This window comes from Drosophila simulans, chromosome 3R (genome assembly GCF_016746395.2).
Source record: "Drosophila simulans strain w501 chromosome 3R, Prin_Dsim_3.1, whole genome shotgun sequence".
In the NCBI taxonomy this organism is placed as follows: Eukaryota; Metazoa; Arthropoda; class Insecta; order Diptera; family Drosophilidae; genus Drosophila; species Drosophila simulans.
Window position 1 is genome coordinate 8721445 of NC_052523.2, and position 19678 is coordinate 8741122.

General features: G+C 41.9%; 1 protein-coding gene across 8 annotated transcripts in view; it reads left to right on the plus strand.

Moving 5' to 3' along the window:
- The first annotated feature begins 7168 nt into the window (after positions 1 to 7168).
- The window catches only part of LOC6727697 (Down syndrome cell adhesion molecule-like protein Dscam2), a 31940-nt gene continuing 19430 nt past the window's right edge, over positions 7169 to 19678 (plus strand). For 6 of the 8 annotated variants that reach the window (XM_039294790.1, XM_039294787.1, XM_039294792.1 and 3 more), the window contains exons 1-5: positions 7169 to 7258; positions 8647 to 8790; positions 14267 to 14548; positions 15218 to 15437; positions 18572 to 18714. In XM_039294790.1, coding sequence (XP_039150724.1) covers positions 14509 to 14548; positions 15218 to 15437; positions 18572 to 18714 — 403 coding nt within the window. In that variant the 5' untranslated portion in view covers positions 7169 to 7258; positions 8647 to 8790; positions 14267 to 14508. Of the gene's footprint in view, positions 7259 to 8634; positions 8791 to 14266; positions 14549 to 15217; positions 15438 to 18571; positions 18715 to 19678 lie in introns of those variants that run through there. The other 2 variants (XM_039294789.2, XM_039294788.1) reach the window with 2 other exon arrangements.

Genomic DNA, 19678 nt, shown 5'->3' on the forward strand with positions numbered 1-19678 from the left:
TGTCACGGCTAAGCACTTTTCAAATTCACAAGGGTCGCCCCCAAACGACGACGGCAGATGCTGTCCGGAGGTCCACTGTCCGTTTTTCGTAGTCCGGCGACCAAAGGCCACAGGCCAGAAACCGCGAAGAGGCTTTCGTCTCGCCTTCCTTTTTGTACCCCTTACTAGCAGCTTACTGGGGTATGATGGGCTTGGAAAAATTATCTCTACCTATGATAACAATGCCTGAAAAGCTGATGTTGTACCTATTCAAATATGTACTTATTCACTAACAAATTCTAAATTTCTTAATTTCATCACTTTCCAATAAGTGTTTATATTTCTATTACTTTTAGGGCACTCTACAAATTTTTTTAAATATTCGGATATTGATTTCTTACACGTTTATAATATTTACCTATATTTAAAAAACTACTACAGATATAGCAGGCATAAAGTCAGTTCATATTTAAACAAACCAAAGAAGTTTGTAGTAGTACAGGGTATTTTCGAGCCTAACCACTTAGGCATTTATTTTGATTTCAATGGCTTAAACACAATTTTATGGCCGAGAGGGATGCTGGCGGCTGAGCTGAAAAGTTTTATCATTATAATTGCAACAAACTGACGACTCCAAGGCTATTGAAACATCTGGTCAAGAGCTAATGATAAAAGAATCTAGTGAGATGAAGTAGATAGAACTCAGCTTGTAAGTGTTTATGGTAAACAATAATGCGGAGTAAGTCACAACGAGATTTGTAAGAATTTAGTATAAGAGTTTCAGATATTAATACTTGTGGACAGGGACACCTACATATCCTCTCATATCTTTTCTTTCTTCATGCTAAACCCTTTAAATATGAATATGAATATGTTTACATTAGAGAGCTATTTATTTCATTTTATTTATTATTTGAATGTTGTGTTCCTAAATGTATGAATTTCTTGCGTTGACTCAAACTTTTAAGTTGTATGCAGTTTGTTATAACAATAGAATGCATTTACCTTGTTAATATTACAAGCTTGTGGAAGTGTTAAAGAAATTGAAAATCCGATGGGAGCATGCATTCTACGCAAATTCTAATATAATTAGATTTATATATATTTATATTTATTTACATTTTGGCAACACGGGTCACATAAATTGTAAAATAATTTATCGATTTAGTTATTAGCTTTATATTTAGCGTGACCTTCCGACATTATTGTTTGACTTTAAAATTTGTAACAAACGATTCCAGAGTTGAGAAGGATCCACGCCCACGACACCGACACCGCAAGGAGTTGTTGGCCGCTTCCTTTACCCCATCTGTCCCGCTTAGCGTCCTGGAGCATCCTTATCTGACGCAGAACTCGACAAATGAAAGGGTCGCAATGACAACTCAATGAAAAAGTTAGGCATGCAAACTAAGGACCGGGATGTGGATGGCAGTGAAAGCAGGAACATGAAGTTTGATATCATTAAAGGCCACTTATGTGTCAAATGCAACACAGCAGTGGCTGCGGCATGACTCGCAGGATTCACAGGGAGACGGAACCATACCGAGAAGTCGACGGCACACTTAAATGTCATTGAAATTGAAGCTCACTTGACAAGTAATGCTGGCGCAACACAACCAGCCCCACCCCCACTCCAACATACGTATGCATGTGCAGCCCCCTTGGCAAGGGGGTTAACTTAAGTCAACTACACAAAAGCCATGTCAGCAGACGCTGACAGAACCGCCCCAAAGCCAAAGCCCGTCTCGCCTTTATAAAACTCGCTTGGGTGTGCGGCAAAATGCTCCAGCTTTTTCTCTGGATGAGCCCAGGAAGATTGACATTATCTGTGGGCCCGAGTGATTTGCCAGCGATTGGAGAGGAGTGCCACAAAGACAAGGTAGCTTGAGAAAGCGAAGCAGTTAATACCCTGATTAATCCTTGATGTGCTGATCCATGGTAGCAGCTAAGACTTCTTGTCCCTACAGTCCAATAAGTTAGTTTGTATAAGGTCTTCTAATTAAATTGATTTTCTTAAAAATAGTATTTCATTTAAAGAATCAATTGTTGCTAGCCAGTTGTATGAAAGGTCGTTTTAAAAATGAATACAATAGATACAGACTAATATAGCTCTCCGTTTATAGGGCAGAGAATGTCCCTTTAAATAGGGTTTCCTTTTAACGACAACATTATAATTCCTCGCTAAGAGCATAAAATGCGAGAATAATCGACGACGTCGAGTTGACTGTCGCATAATTTTCATAATTGCATTGCCACGCATCAACGGAAATTGTGCGGCGCCAACAAGTCGATGTCAATAATTGCCTGGCTGTCGATGTCCTTCGCCCGATGCTCCACCTCCAATCTCGACCCGTCATCCGTTCGCTACTCGCGCGCCACCACTCGCCAACTCCAGCCAGCCAACGTGTCGTATGCGTAACCGCGCTGCATTCATGCTGCGGTCGGGCCATTTAAAAGCCACAAAAATGCATTAAAATCCGAGTGTGCCGATAAATTATTGCAGTTTCATTAACAAACATTCTCGCAGCGCTCTATGCCGGCGAATGGCCTCAGCTCAACTCGCTACTCGTAATTAATCCCATGCCCAAGTACTCATATTAAATGTGGGCTTAAATGATTTATGGTTTAAACAATTTGCCACCTATCAGTGGGCACAGGTAAGAGGAATGACTGGCCACAATATTTCTAGAGCCCCAATAAAAGTCAATGAAGTGTGCTAAATTAAGTCTGGCTGCCTCGATTTTCCAGCACTAAATTGTTCGCATAGTTTTTGCCGAAACGAGGCAAAATTTAACAGTTGACCGGGTCGAGAAAGTCTGCCAAAAAACGATTAATTTCGCCCGAGGCGGGAGGTAAACATTAGCCATCTGACCTACGCAGGGAAGTTATGGCAAACTATATCGACCGTTTGTGACTTTTTAATCGGTAAGCTGCTAACCCTTTGAAACTTCCACAATTAACACATTTGACTTGCCAACGTTGGCGGCAGCAACAAGTGCTGCTCCTTCGGTTTCGGCAATGAACTTTGCCCGCTGACTCCCTGGCCAAAAACACTGAAAGAATTAATAAGGACGTTTTAAGGACCTAGCTATTCAATTTAAAGATCATCAAGGATATAAGTAATAAGAAAAAATCTAACTCAAGGGAAGTACTATCCTTAATAAAGTGCTCAAGTGTTTAGAATGACCATTCAGTGCGTAAACTAATAACCAGGAAAGCGAGAATTCTCCGAGTGTGGGTGATTCTCCTGGACTGTGGCTGCTCCTGTGGTTGTTGTTGCTGCTGTAATATAATAAAACGCTTATTAAATTTTGCCGCTGTTATAACAAGCTGAGCAAGCACAGCCCACAAAATTGCTGCCCTGGGTCGCCGCAGCGCCACGCTTCCGATTCGTCCTCCATCTGGCAGTTGGTTCCTTACTCCTGGCCCTCGGATACTGGGAACTGGCATACGGGGATGCCGGGTGCTGGATGCTGGATGCTGCTGCTCTATTTCTTGGCTTCATGATAATGATGCGGTTTTGTTATGGCTTTTTGTTGGCACGGGCACGGGCACTGGGAAACGGCAATGCCATCATCATCGGCACCACCGCCCCCAGTTGCGGTCTGCACCACTCAACAAGGAAAGCAGACTTTACCCCCACATCCGCACCCACACTCAGTGGCGCATCCACAGCCCAATCTCAATCCCAACCCTCTGGAAAAAGTTTTCGTGTACTGGCAAACACTTTTTCCTTACACAACCCCTGACTGCTGTTGTTATTCTTGTTGCATTTGTGGCGACCGGGAAAAGTTCAGGGTATCCATTGCTGGGGAAAATTTGCGGGGCCGTGAGAAGTCAAAAGGATAAGCATCCAACTGGGTGTGGTTTGTATTAGCATTGTGCCAGCAATGGCAACTTGAATAATTTGCTTATTTTTGGGTCTCTTTCATTGTTGTGGCATAATTATGTCTTAATGACACTTTAAGCGCAAATTATGACAGCTCACAGGGGCGAAGTGTATGCGTTGATCAACTTTAAATGAGTTCGAAAAACTTTTGAAAACCGAAAGCGGTGGCAGCAATTTGGAGATAATTGTTTTTAGACTCCGCAACTTTTCTGGTGTGAAAAGCCGCACAAACTAAACAAAAGTTGAGGGTGAATAAGGAGAGTATAAAATATTTAAATACAATACTATGTCTAGTTAAATGGCTCCTATCGATTTAGAGGCGAGGTAATCATTCCAGTTGGCTCTTCTAATTACCTGACACACAAATATATGTTTTAGATTTATAATTTTTATTAAGTCGAAGCTTTGTATTAATGACCAACTTTAATATATTCCTTTTCATAAAACGAACATAACACACAATTGCTCTAAAACTCGTTTATAAGGCCGTCGTCTGCCACCGGATGATAAATAATTCGTTTGTTGGCCATAAAACTCACGTATGCCAACTTGAGTCGCACTCATTCAAAGGCAACAAGACCTCTATGCAAAGGGGCCATAAGGCTCGTAAATCTAAAATTAAATGCCCAGATAAGCAGACTACGTAAATTATGCCATTTGCTAAGACCCGGGTTCGCACCAAACAATTTCCGAGCCGCAAAGGCGCAAAAAGCAACGCACCACGCCACATAGCATTATATTAGAAGTTGGCAAAAAGCAACAGGAATGCGGCAAAAACAGCTCGAATAGCTCTATTGTGGGACCGGATCTTTGGGGCTGTTGCCAATGTGCTGCGCCGCCAAATTATAACAATTTCGCAATTTATCTGAGAGCGGCTCATAAATGGCCAAAGTCATTTGTTTAAACCTGCACACGCATACATTCATTTCGGGATAAGCAAACTGGTGTCCTGACTCTTGTTTATGGGTGTCAGCTAATAATTCACTTAAGCTCTGTTGCATGAAATGCTTTTAAATTTAATTACAAAGCATTTTACCCACACGGCACTAGGGCGTATACTTAATATCCCTGCTAAGCAGTAAAGAACATGCGAGCAACATAGCCATGCGAGTACTTGGCAGAAATATTAATGACACGGCAAATATGTTTGCCAGGCAATCGAGTTATGCAACTTCATTTGCCGCACGGCGATGATTTATCGGCCAAATTGTGTACTGGAAAAAAAAATACTGTTGGGAATGTTTTTCTATTAGATTATCAATCTCAATATAAATTCATACAAGTCCATGCACACATTCCTTGTTTGATTTAATAAACAAAAAAGAGGATGTTTTCATTTCGCATTCATGACACAGATTTCAAGTTACATTCCGCTCTTGAAAATGAATTTTAACAGAAAGTTACAAAACAATTGCTAATTTACTTGAAACTTAACTTTTAACTAACAAATAAATAAAAACATAAATCATAGCTATTAAAAGTTTACATATTACCTTACTTAATTTTCACATGTCTATATTCATTTTTAATATGGAATATTGCTTGTTATGTAAATATATAAATGGGCTTCAAGCTGATTTAAATGTTCTGTCATTTATTAATATTATGAATGGGATACTGAATTTTCTTTGAGTTCAGAGCCCCCTGGTCTGCGGCAATGATGGAAATCGAGTTGATTCATCATTTTTGCCAGGATGAGCAGGGCTGGCACGTCGTAATGCCTTTCACCTTTCGGCTACTACGATGTAGCGGGAAAATCGGAATAGCCCCCCCATTCGGCATGATATATGAAAATCATAATGCGCTTTGACAGCCGTAACCCTCGAGAGCCTCTCAATCGGACGCATTTGCGTCTAAATAGGTGGCATGCAACGTTCGCGTTGGTTGGTTCGCTTACCGCTTGCCCTAGGTCAAGTATTTTTTTTGAAAACTTTTCAAAAGCCGCCAGTTGAATGCTCTGCCGCCGCCGACGTCGAAAGAGCGCGCATGCGCACGGATTTTGTTGACAGCAGAGAAAGTCGCAGGGAAGCAACACGTGCTTGCCAATATTTTACGAGTGTTTGGGTGGGAAAAATGAAGGGTAAACAAATAAATAAACAACAACTGAGTGTGTGAGCGAAAAACTGAATGACAGTTTACGCTAAAAGTCGCGTAGTAAAATATGTAAAAAAAAATGTGCCGCGGTGGTGGGTTTTTCGGTTGGGTGGTGCGGTGGTTCCATTTCGCTGGCATGTGCATCATGCTTTATGTAGCATAACTTTTGGCGCCAAAGTGGCATTCGTGCAGCGGACAGTCGGCGTGATTTATGATGTCACATGTCGCCGCAGAGGTGATGAAGTGCCCATTGCAGTCGGAATGCAGTAAAAGCGGATTTAGCATTCAATGGGAATTCAGCGAGATACAACAATATTGAAGACTGCTGCCAAATATACGACGAGTTTAGAAGCTGTGTTTATTTTATTTCCTCGCTAATGCCAGGCTGAAAGGTTTTAAATCAAATTTTGCTGTCAAAGCGTGGAATCGAATATGGCGGTTGCGTATTTATTATACTTCCACATCGCAACAATTCAGGCTTGATCTAAATAAAAACCTTTAACGTTTAATTCTTAGGAAATCTTGCCTCAAATGAATGCCATTTTTATCGGTTTGTTTAAGTTTGATAACAAGAATTTGTTTTGTAAAGGTAAAACAAATAACTATAACTAAATAAATAAAAGGTACGAACATATATTTGAGTTATTTATATTCGTACTTTTTTCAATAAGCATATATACTTAATTCCATGTCATTTACTAAATCGTTCGTTATTGAATGGGATTTTTGATGTTGTAGAATGAATTAAAAGTAGGTATGGATATCCCTGGACTTTTGTCATTTACCGAAATGTCAACAACCGCAGAGCAACAACAAGTGAAAGCCACCCACCACCCCCTCCTAGTGTTCTCTTTTATTTCTCTTTGTACTTTATTTTTCTCTTTTTATTTTCCCGAGGGACATTGCCAGACAGATAGCAAAGAGAATGAAGGTCCTGCGAGAGAAGAGAAATGCCGAAGGATGCGCTGACGCCGGCGCAGTGCCGACTGCTCAGCCGGCGTCGCAGTCGGCGTCGTTCGATTGTGGGCCACGAGTGGCAACAGTTGCAGTAACGGCCCCAAAAGTGGGAGGCGCTGGGTGGATGGGTGGCTGCTCGGGCAATAAAGTGGGGCGGTGTGTGTGTGAAACGATTACGCTGACAGAGATAAGCTCAAGCGACAGGATGAGGGCAGGGCTGCGACGCCGCAGCGACGTCGTCAGCGAAGGACGATTTCAGGATTCAGTCATTGCCGGCGTTTCGAACTGTTTGGACGTGTCAAGCGGATGAAATCGGGATAGCGCCAATAGTTGCCAGCGGTAGTGTTTTAGTATTGGTTAAGCATCGGCTCACACACACACACACACACACACACAGCTACAAAGAGCAGGATGAACTATCCGCCGGGTGTGCGTGTGTGTTAGGCACTATTTGGGGATTTAATGGAAAAAGCATTAATGGATGCTGCCTCGGGGAATGACTATAGTGCCAACGGTGATAGTGGCCAGTGCACGAGTGTGTGGGCGAGAATGTGTGGGCATAAAGGGATAAGTACACAGAAAGAAAACATTCTTAAAATTTAAGATAAGAAGCCAAGAAACTGTTTGTTTCAGAACTAAAACAAACTAATATAAATTTTAGTTTTTAGTTGTTAAAACAAAAGCCGACAAATAAATCAGTGAAATTCGGGCACTTAAATCAATTTCATATATGTATAAGCGAATGTTGTTTTAAATCTATTTTGACTAACGCGCAAGTGGACTATCTACATATGACCCAAACATTCTCTCAGTGCACACGTCAATGCTTCGGCAACTGTGAGATTTTGATGTGTATTTGTGGCGCTGCCTAAAACTATGCAGCGCAATTTTGAAGCTGACATTTTGTTTGTTCGCTCCTACGAGTATTCGTGCGTGTGTGTTGGTGTGAGTGGTGTTTGGTTTTATCGTGGATTTTACTGACTTCACGGGTTATTTGTCCGCACGAATGTGTTCATAAAAAATGTAACAAAAGTGGATTTTCACTGGGCCGGCTGAAACGCTTACGCTTTTGTGTGCACGCGGGCTTCTAACTTCCCAACCGGAACCGGAAACGGAAGCTGCTGGTGCATACACACACATACACACAAGCACAAGCCCAAACCGAAAAAGGACCCCCCGGGCAAGTGGATAAAGTAAATTGAATAAAAGGTGAAATAATTTGAGCGCTAAGCAGGCCGAATGCTGGCTAATGGAAAAGTGTGAAAAAGGTTGGCCAAGTGAACCTCGATAAAAAGCGGGCGAAAAAGGAGACCGGGAAAACACCGGCGAATATTCTCGTTGGGAAAAATGCAAATGTAGCGGTGACTTTTTGCGGAAATTTATGGAGCGGCAAATTGAATCGAATGGCCACCGAGCTGTCAGCGATGACGTGCCGTGAAGCATGTGCCTTGCGATTATCAAAGTGTGATAAAAGTGCGGCAACAATGGTCGAAAGGAGAGGGGGAAAAACGCTCGAAATGGGAAGGGGGATGGAGAAACGAGTCCAAAATCGCTACCCAGTCACAAGTCCATAAAAATTTACCGTCTATGCACTGCGTATAATTTATGGCCGCGATTCGTTCTCCTTTCTCCAGCGAATGCCTTCTTCCTTTTTTTTGCGGACCACCTTTTGGCAATTGTTGAATGCAGCCGCAAAATCTGCCATGATGTTTTTTTCCGCCATCTAGCATGTGTAAGCTGCCAGACATATGTGTTAGTGTTCCGGGCAAGCTGCCAAAAATAATAAAATCACCATCCTATGTCAGACGACTTCATATGAGCGAGGGATCCTGCAGCCAGGACGAAGGATTTCAGAACTGCAAGATAACGAGGTAATTTCACTGAATGATTCGCAGTTTTCGCCGCTTGTTTTGTTGCTTAGTCTAAGCAAATTGAGTTGCTCGCTTGGCCAACGAGAATTGGTTTGCTTTTTCGGCCATGCTTTCTCGCATTTTTCGGTTTCTGGTTTGGTTTTTGCTTCTGGGATCCGCAAGCTGTTGAATTATGCATTGCCCGGAGATAAGCTGGAAATGTTGCACAAGGCTGCCAATTTCGGTTCGACTGGCCATCGGAGACCTTGGCTGTGGCTGTGGCTTTGTCGGTGGGGTGTCCATTAAATTTTAATCTCGGAAAATATTTGTATGCAGCGGGTGCGACTGTGAAGCCAATCTTGAAGAGTTATCCGGCATAGCGGGTGCACAAAGGCAAAGGAATGTGGTCAAGGGAAAAATTTACATTTTATTGGAAATTCTATTCGATTCGGTTGAGTTTCACAAAAAAAACCACACCTTCTCCCATTCTTCTGAGTGCTACTGCATTCTGCAATTCTGTTTGATGCCAGTTGGATTTCTAGCTTTTATTAAAGACTGCAGGGCTGAAAACGGATAAATGTTGCATATTTTTAAAAGGTTTGGATTCGAGGATGAGTCAGCTTTTCACTTTCCATCCAGTCCACTGAACTTCCTAGAAGATATAATCGTCGCTGTCATTACAGCTGCATTTAGCGGTCTCATTACGTCTTTATGTCTTTCACATTCACGCCAAATTACTTCCTCATTCGACACCTCCAACTGCTATCAAGCGGAAAATTTTAAAGAGTTGCGAACAGGGTAAGCTGGCAGCGGTTGTACCAATTAAATTTATTTGTCAGACGAGCCAGCGATGTCACCGCCATGGCCAACGTCCTCGCAATACACTCAAGTCAACTTTATTCATAATAACAACAAGTACCCCGTGCTGCACGACAGCAGCCAGGGTGCACTGAAAAAATAAGGCACTAAAAAAATTCTATAAAATTTAAAATTTAACTAAAAACGACAGAGTAACTGGATATGTTTTAAGGAAGGTTTATTTCATTTCTCATGGCAAATATCTAAATGTTAAAGAGAATTGTTTTATGCAAATCTGAATTAGTTACTGTGCATCCAACAGCGACTAAACAAAGGCACTCGAAAACGCCAGAGGGCCAAGAACAAAGATAGAGGGACACAGCACAGAAAGCTCGGGGGCTTGTCAATGTGACAATGCAGCATCGCTGAACCGCTGGAGCCGTTGGAACCATCGCAGATATACTATGTATCTGTAGAATCCGGATCCCAAAGGGACGGTTGCAGCGCCAGACGGCGAACAATAGAAAGTTGCCATGGCAGAAAAAATATGCGCGCCCATTACATTTTGTTGTTGCCGTGCCTCATTTTTCTTGTTGCCATTCTAGACAACCGCTGTTGTGCCCGAATTGATGTTATATAAAAGGTGGCCAAACATTTGTAGGGACACGCGATATCGGGGACGGAAGCGGGGGCGTTCTCCATGGGTCGGCGAGGGCGCAATGTTATTAGGTGGCTCGTCGCCTTTGCATTTCCGGTGGCCCATCCCCAAGCACATTGAAAAAAATTGTAATTAATTTGTAAAAAAAAAACGGGCTTTAAATTATATTTTCGTTTTTGTTTGCCAATATAATTACATTTTCTCAGAAGCTAATTAAAAGTTATTTTTTTGTGTATAATACAATTTACATTTGCTTACTGGACTGCTGGCACTTCAAGAATTAAAAAACCATTTTATAATGGCAAAATTCACCATAGCTGTTAATTGAATAAACTGAACAAAAAGTGTTGCACAAAATCTATAAAATATGTAAGCTTTTCAATGAATTCCCATCTATTAAGCATTGAACTTTTCAAAACAGCCAGTGGAATAGCTCGCATCAGTCTGTTACATTGCTTTAAGTGTAGTCTTAGCCTCATTTTAGTTCATCCTGAACTATTGTCCAGGTTGGGAGCACGTTGTTCCAGAGTCCGTTTTGTTTCGCAGCCGTACTTGGAGCTATAGCCCGGCCATTTACTAGGGCCGTGGTCCGCGACGGATGCTCTTTGACTTGCGGCCAAGAGCCTTTGTTGGCTATAACCAAAGAGTTGCACTTCAGTCTCGGCGAGTGCAAATGGATCCATTGTTCCGGGCATTTCGCATTAGGCCGCAGCACGGGGATCCAACCGTGGGTGCTGGCAACAGGAAATTGCTGGCGCTGCGAGGAGGGGCACGGCTTTAAGTCACCTTTAAACCACCGGCTGGCAGGAAGTCGGGCATATAAATTGCCAAGCTGTCAACCTGCGCTAAACGCAAACACATCCGCCCCAAAGTGCTGCGAATATGTACTCTACTTATACATGACCGTACATATGTGCAACACCTTATGCATGCAAGAACAAAAAGAAGGCAAACAGTGCAGGTGACGAGCATTAAAACGATTCAACAGCTCCGTCTCAAAGCAAGAAAAATTATATTGCTTAACGCCTGCACCACCGGCAACCAGCAGACCACCACTTGCCCCCCACTTTCCAGTTGCAAGGACCAACACCCACTCCTTTCACCGGATAAGGGCGTGGCAGCGGCGGATGCAGCAACGTTTAACCTCAGCTAGGACATGAGAGCTGCACTGAAAAAAATCAATGCAGTCAATAGATACAATCGCTAATTAATGTATGTTTGTTCATATAGCAAAATCAACATATATTAAAGGCCAGTTACGGTGAAGTTTTGTATTAAATACTGACCCTAAATGGGCTTTGATTTTTCTCAGTGTTCTTGGGATCAGGGGGTGATTTTCGCTCGACTGGCTCGGCAACACATGAAGGCATGGCCATGTTGCCTTTGAATTGTTGCCGTCGCTATTGCTTTTGCTGTTTGTTGTGGCGTTCCGCACTTAAAGCCTTTCACGCCACACAAATCCTGGAGTGGGAAACAGGAGGTGTGAAATAAAAAATGAAAACATCCACTCGTGAGCTCAAGGTGCATGCTGAGCAAAGGACTCCCAAGGAGTATCCGTTGCATTGGTGAGCTGCAGCAATGGCAAGTGCCCTGTTTTCGGGGATTCCATTGTGCAGGATTGATTGCCTGCTACGAATTGTTTCCACGTTTGCGGAGATGAACCTAATGTTCGTAATGGATAAGCCCAGTGCAAGGGGAATAAGGAGCTTTATATCAACTTATTAGGGAGGGAAAAGAAAAATGTCAGCACCTTTCGGCATTAAAATCAACACTGCTAAATAAAGCTTTCCCTTGGGCACTTTTGCTTTCATAATATTAGTTGGTTCAATTTGACAGATATCTTTTTGGATTCAATTAAAAACTTAGTCTTGCCAATGTAAGCATCATGTATTTACGTTTACTAAACTGATACTCGTTGAAAAAAGAATTCAAGCATTTTTAATTTATTTTGTTCAGCGGATTTAGTGTTATGCGAAAAAATCGCGAAACAGGAATACTATTAAGCTTAAAAAGTTAGATTCAAAATGTTTTATTCATTGTCAATTAGCAAAATGCTGGTAGCAACCAACACGCAACTGCACAACCGCCGAATTCCCATAACTGGATTATCAAAACAAATAAACAGACTTATAATAATGCCACACATCACACCGAAGTAAAATAAACAAGAGCTCAACTGCGCCAAACGGCAACACCCAGTTACAAAAAGCTTATATAATCCAGAGTGACACAACTAAAGCGCCGTCCACATATTTAGTGTCAAATTTGCTGACAGTTAGCAGTTATGACACCCGACACACAAGCCAAAGTAATCGCTTTGCGAGGGCGCCGGATGAAGGACGCAGGACGAAGGGTGCAGGATGTGGGGCGGATGCGGCTTGTATCCTGTCAGCTGAAGCTGGTCCACCTCCGCCGGCACAGGGATCCCGAAGTCAGACAGTTGGACGGCACAAAGGCGTGGAAAATAAAAACTCATTAAAAATAAAGAGCTAACACCAGCACACACACACACACACAGCAGTCTTTTCCCGGCTATGTGTGCCTGTGTTTGTGCTTTGCAAGGACTCGGAGAGAAGGATGCCGTCCAAGTGCTGAGCAAAGAAACGAATTGCTCGTGGCAAATCGCTCAACAAAAGACGCTGCCAGAATAAACAAATCATTTCAAATTCTCAATTAAATGCAAACAGAGCCGCTTCCTCCGCCCATATGTGCCGTCTAAAAAGGTGTCAAGTTGCAAACATTCAAAGAACTCTTCAGTATGACCCTCACGCCTACTTTCCCGCCCGCCTGATGTCCTGAGCGCACACCATCCACGAAATTACACAGAAAATTAAGATTTGTGATTACTTTTTTCGGTAATTTTACATATTTGTCTATAGTACAGTTCAGAATTTGCAGATCCTTGAATCTAGATTAACCTCTAAGTGCCCAAACATCACTTCCTGAACTAAATTCTCTAGCTCCAGTTCGATATATACATTTTGATAATCCAAAAATGAATTTCAATGCATTATTAATACTTAAAATTCGAGGAATATTCTTGCACTGTAAAACCCAATGCCTGTCGATTGTGTGTAATGGGTGTCATGATGATGTTTATTTAGTCGCTAAGCTAAGTGCCCGACTGGCTAAGGAAACAGGAAAATCGAGATGGGTGGCGGCAAAGGATTCTGCTCCCCGGCTGTTGAACCCCTGCTTCTCGACCTCAAAACATGTTTATGTCTTCTTCATTGTAGTCGGCAGCTCGTGCGAGGGGAAACTTGGGCTGGGGCATTCGAAATAAAATTTAATGATGGCAAAAGTCATTCATTTCGTATGCTCGCTCATAAATACACGTTAAATGTATTTGCCAAGAGCTCTACAGCAATGCAAACGCAGGATTTCCCTCCATTTATGTATGTGTTTTTCGGATGTGTGTGATGTGTGTATGTTTTCCGTATGCGAAGGTTGCTTCTGTTGGGGGCATTGCGAGGATAGGAGCTTCCCAATTCACAGGACTCGTGTTGATTTCTCGCCTCTGTCGTCATGTGTTTTCCACTTTCGACATATTTATATAGCACTTTGTGTATGCTGTACGTCGAATTGTTGTAATTGTCCTTTGCATTGTTTACGAAGCTTTAGTGGGGAATTGCTGAACGGCGAAAATCATTTGAACTTGACATGCAAATAAAAACAGGGTTTTGACGAAGCCTTAAAATTTAAATTTAAAACTGTTTAGTTCCATTCAAATGTTCAATTCATTGGAATACATATTTTATTCTTTTGTAGACATCATATTACAATTTGTTGAAAGTCACTAACAAACACACGTAACGAAATTCGACGTAACGACGACATCCTTTTGAGCGTATTTATTTTAATTTGACTCTCTCCAATTTGAAAGTCCATCCAGACTTATGCAACACATAATTGCTGAGCTAACTTATTTTGGTTTAAAAATGCAAGCTTTTACATTTTCGGCAGCCAAACAATAGCAAGGATAACATTTTCATAATGCATATGTAAATTAAACTGTTGGCTTTCATCTTCCATGCATTTCAGGTGGCTGAGCAACATCAGAGCTGAACTGCAAATTTCCAAATAGAAACAGAAATAATAACAGCAGCAAGGAGCTTAAACAAAGGCCAAATATAGGAAAAGCCACGTGGAAAGAGCAGTGTACGTTCATATTGGATAAACAAACAAGCCCGGATACAAGAAGAAGCTGCTGCAAAACTAAACTAAACGAAACGAAACTAAATTTAATTTTCTACCAGCCACACATTGAATTTTCATGCAACGAAATGAGTTTATTAGAGCCTCCTTGTCTAGTCCTGGAAAAGGGTAAGTTTCAAAGCAGGCATACCTCACACTACGATTGTTTTATTCCAGCAAAAAACAATATGCATGACAGACATATTGGTTACACAGTACCCTGAAAATCATTTAAGAAAATGTGTGTATAAAAGAAAAACAAATGTTAGAAATATAGTATATAGAATAGTATTTAAATATACTGCTGTAACTTAAATACTTTTCTTTCAAAGTTAAAAAACTAATTTGAGAGCTATTAAATAAAGTAGTGGGTGACTATAAGTCGAGCTTGCTGTTTGCGTCCCACATTACAACGTTATTATTATTGTTTTTGTCCCAGCTGCAGTCTTCAACCAGCCATAAGAGCAAACAGCACACAGACTGCATAAATTTATCAAAAAGTTGGCTGCAGGTTGCAGCCGCTAAACCGCTTTGCAAGTGGCTCGGCTCAGCAGTCAAGTGGCGCCCAAATGTGAGTCTGAATCTGAATCAAGGGCTCGCTGGCGGCGGGTAAACGAAACCGAATCCAAATTAACCGCATTTATGAATTGCACTCGAGCTGCACAAAAACACATACACATACACATACACATGGTGGAATGCCGGCAGCTGCGGCGACATTAAAGTTTTAAACAAGCCATATAGCCACAATGTTGGTAATTAACCTGCCCCTCTCGACATTTTCACCCCCTTTTATAGCGCTGCTTTTGGGAGCGTTGCTGCTGGCCGTCCTTGCCACACCACTTCTGGCCACAAGCGGCTTACGGGTGCCCACATTCCTGCTGGAGCCCGCACCCCGGCTGCTCTTCGGCAACGACACGGGCGCCCAGGTCACCTGCACCGCCCACGGCAGCCCGCCGCCCCTCGTCACGTGGGTGCTCCGCGACGGATCGCTGGCCACCCAGGTGCCGGGCCTCAGGTAAGTTCCTGCGGTCTCCGCAACAATGCACTTGTCAAGTAATAAGCGGATGCACATCCTCCACTGGGCGAAAAAGTATGGCTCTCCACGTAACGGTTGCTTTGGTGTAGCATAATTAGCATTTATCTGGAAATAAGGATTTGTATTTCCTTGATTACCAGAAAGTGTTAAAAGACATACAAAGGTATTGGTTACTAATTGATTTTCGTATTAACTTACAAATAACTGTTCCCTTTAAAGGCTCTTTATGTTATTTATATATTACATTACTATTATTATTATTATATTATTTATTTATATTTATTATTTATTTCTCTATGTGTACCTGTTATGGTTGGGAGTTGGCGGTTACAAGTATGTGTTGTTTGGCTTCCTGACGGCGGTTTCGAAAGTCACACTCCTGCGGCTTCAGTTTTGCGGGTTGCCTTAATGTTATATTTTCCGAATTGCTTCGTTTTAATTGACATTGCGCAAAGACTCCGTCGCGAAAAGCTGTGAAAATCAATGTTAACAGACATTCGTCTCTGCGACCGACCTCCTCCTTCTCCTCCACAATCCTCATCCCAGTTGGTGGGTACATTTTCAATGAAAATGCTTGAAAGGCAACAAGAACAACACTGCGGGATACCAGACAAAAGATGCGCTTTTGGTTTTGTTGCCTGAAAAAGCCAAAGAAATTACACAAAAGTAATGCAACCAAGTTGCCGACAGAGCAATACTCATGTACACACAGGCGGGGTCAAAGAATTAGCACTAAGTAATTGTTTTACAAAATGTAAAATAATTTCTTATCTTAATCTCTATGTTATCATATCTTAAATTTTTAAAATTATTTATTATGAATATAAGAATTGTTTTATTAATGTACTAACTAATATTTTAGTTTAATGATAAGCTCTACTTACTAGAGCCATTATTTTGTTCCTGGGTGTTTATCCCTCTTGTGACTTTTTCTATACTGTGCGTCTGTTAGCGACATGTGTGCTAGCATTTAAAATATTAAAAACGCAGACGTTAGCGAATGACAAGTTGAATGGGAAAGCACACACGCGTTTAGCATTAATCACGGAGAGTACATTAGTTTCTCACACAAGTAAGGCCTTAATTTGCGGTTATTTTGTTGAAATCCATTAGTAGAGGCAAACAAAAAAAAAAGAAAGAAATTAACGCACTTTTGCCGGTGGACTGCGGGCTGTTACTCAAATAAATATATGTGCCACTATTTGTTTGGTTTAGAGCTCTTTTAACAAATTGCCGCTGATCCATTCTACGGGCTCTTAAACAGATTATTGCACAACGGGAGAAAATAATAATAATCAAATATATGAAAATGACAGACAAACACATAAAGCAGATAAATCGTAAAAATAGCGCACGACCCAAAAATAAATACGAAGATAAAAATGTATAAACTCACCGCTCGCATATGGCAACAAATTTACTAAAAGAATTTTTATGTTTCGCAAAATGAAATGTCATTTCAAATACGTGATCTCGCACACATAGCCGCGTCCGAAAGCCGAGGATTCCAAACGGCTATGCGAAATATATATATCATATACATATATATATTTATATACGAGTATATGTCGACATGGACTGTCAGTCTGGCAAACCCGAAAAAGCCAAAAAGTAGACAAAACTCAGTTGCGTTGGCAGTGCATAGAAATGAAACAAAATTTATTTTAAGCTACTAAAGAGCATGGCTGAGTTCAAGTGACGAGTATATAGGACGTGTACTTATCTACTGCACCGACGGTTGGATGGATGGCTGGACTGACTCCGGAAAATGGAGAACGGACAGCACGGGGAACATGGAGCAGGAGCATAGAGCACGGAGTTATCTGGCTCTTTTTTTCAGTGTGCTCCATGCAAACGCAATAGACGTAAACAAATTGCTGGCACTTAAACATTTTTGAAAACAGCGCTTGATGAAGTTTTCCCTTTTTCGGTTGATGTTGATGTTGGTTGGCTCGTTGTCCTTCGCATCAGCATTCAGTGTGCCACACCAGGACAAGACAAGCCAGAATCGCAACCAGCTGCACCAGGAAAAATTATGATAGTTTATGCTGATCCATGCTGAACGTTGTAAGCACTATTCGTTGATCACTTTGATAAATTTCGCTTTTAAATATTTTAAATTATGTAAAATATTGCAAAGAAAAATAAGGTGCCAAAAAGAATTCAGCAAAAGAGCATCTTCGCCTTGGGTGCACTTTGAGTTGAAATAAATTGTTGCATACTTATATGCGCAGCTGGTTGCACGCTCATTTGCATGCGTAATAAGGGTAATTTGAATTTTAAGGAAATTGATATAGAGCCTGGATTTTCTTTATGTGCACCCATCGTTGTCATAGCTTGTTAGCCCGATGCAACTGCAGCTGAGATGATTAGCGGTACTGAGACTGCATCTGCATTTGGAGTGCGGAGCAGGGTAGGAATATGTAGTTTCTGCGGCAACTTGCCTGACTTGTGTGATGGGAGGTTGATGTGTTTTGGCCTGATCCAAAGCCAGAGAGCTAATCAAATGCATTAAAGCCCTGCGGGGACTTAAAGTTTGATTTCGAAAATCATGTTAGGCAGCATTCGGATTCAGAAACAAGCCGCACTGGCAACTGGATGACGGCAGAGCAACTGAGTTATGTCAGAAATTTCTGACGGAATATAATTTGCAAACAACCGAAACAGATTCGAGCAACAATTTCTCAACGTCAGTTTGAGGTAATATGGAAACTTCTGAGGGCATTGTTAATTATTTTGTTTTAGAAGTAAGTAAGAAACTTAAAGCTTAGATGGTTCTACTATATGGAACGATTTTCTAAAAATGCAGGTGCAATCCTTAGATGCTTAGGCCGTTTCACATCATTTGAGATCAACATGCACACATCCGGCATTAAGCTTATTGCATTTTTATGTAAATTCACACTTTGCGCCCCATGTACCCTATTGCTATAAAAATACAAGCCAGCAAATGGCAGCCACTTTGCTGCCGCTTTTGTGGAGCAAATTTGTGCGCCACGTTCGCCATTCCCAAATGCAAATAAATAAATAAATATGTAGAAGAAACCTCGAAAGAATGTGCCCACTAAAATATTGCATTTCGCCGTTCGCCGGCGATGCTTTTGTACTTGCAGGAAAATATCAGGCAACGGCACCCTGCACTTCCCCCCATTCCTGGCCCAATATTATCGCACGGATGTTCACGAGGCCACCTACAGATGCCGGGCGAGCAACGAGGCGGGCACCGTCCTCAGTCGAAATGTTCAGGTGCATGCAGGTGAGTGTAATGTACTTTAGTGGAGCTATGGAATGGATCCCAGCTCGGGAGCGGGCGGAGCGCCAAGTGGCTAAACGCCCATTGGCGTGGAGTGCGGAATGCGCTGCTGCCATCAGTTACATTACTTGCCCGAGCCTCGAGCTGAGGAGAGCAGTGTATCCAGCTACAGCTATGGATTTTTTAGAAATAGTAGCCAAATAAATGTTTGACATATACGGTACACAAATCTACTTTTTATACGAAAGTCCGAACAACCAATTCAGATTTAGGTATCGTTGAAATATGGTGGGAAATTTATTAAAAACCTTTGGAAATCTCTTATTTACGTCATAGGAAAAGGCTGTTGAAAGTACTTGGTTTTTAGTTTTAGCAGTCCGATCTGGCTGAAAAACAGCCAAGATGGCAAAGCTAACTGGCAGATAGATAGTGTGCATTGTGTTGACAACATTTTAAAACTGCTCACGTTCGTTGTCCTGGAATTCTTTACGGCTCTGCTTTCTGGCAGCCCTTGGGATGTCACCTGTGCGCCACTTTTCTCCGTCCTTCTCTTCCACTTCATGTAACATTAATATCCTGCGAGAGTCCTGCCAGCTCTTGAGCAGTGATCGATGCGACAGACTTGGCCAGCTGCAACTTTCTCGAGGCTCTCGAAATTAACTTAATTATTTTATGCACTCACTGTTTGCGCTGCCTCTTAGTGCTTGACCTCGAAAACGCAGCTCGTCGGTCGAATTTGCACAGCCTGGCCTTAAGTAAACACAATTCCCGCCCCGCCAATCCAGCCCAATGCCCCGCGGGGCCCACAGAAAAAACCAACGCTGCATGATAGTCGCTTAAAATCTCATTCAATATTTACACTTTGCATTTTCCATGTGTATCATCTGTGTCGCCCCGCTTTCCACTCAGCCAGTGCCAGTCGCTTTTCCTTCGAGTATTTTGGGTGCTCTTCAACTTCCGCTTTGCA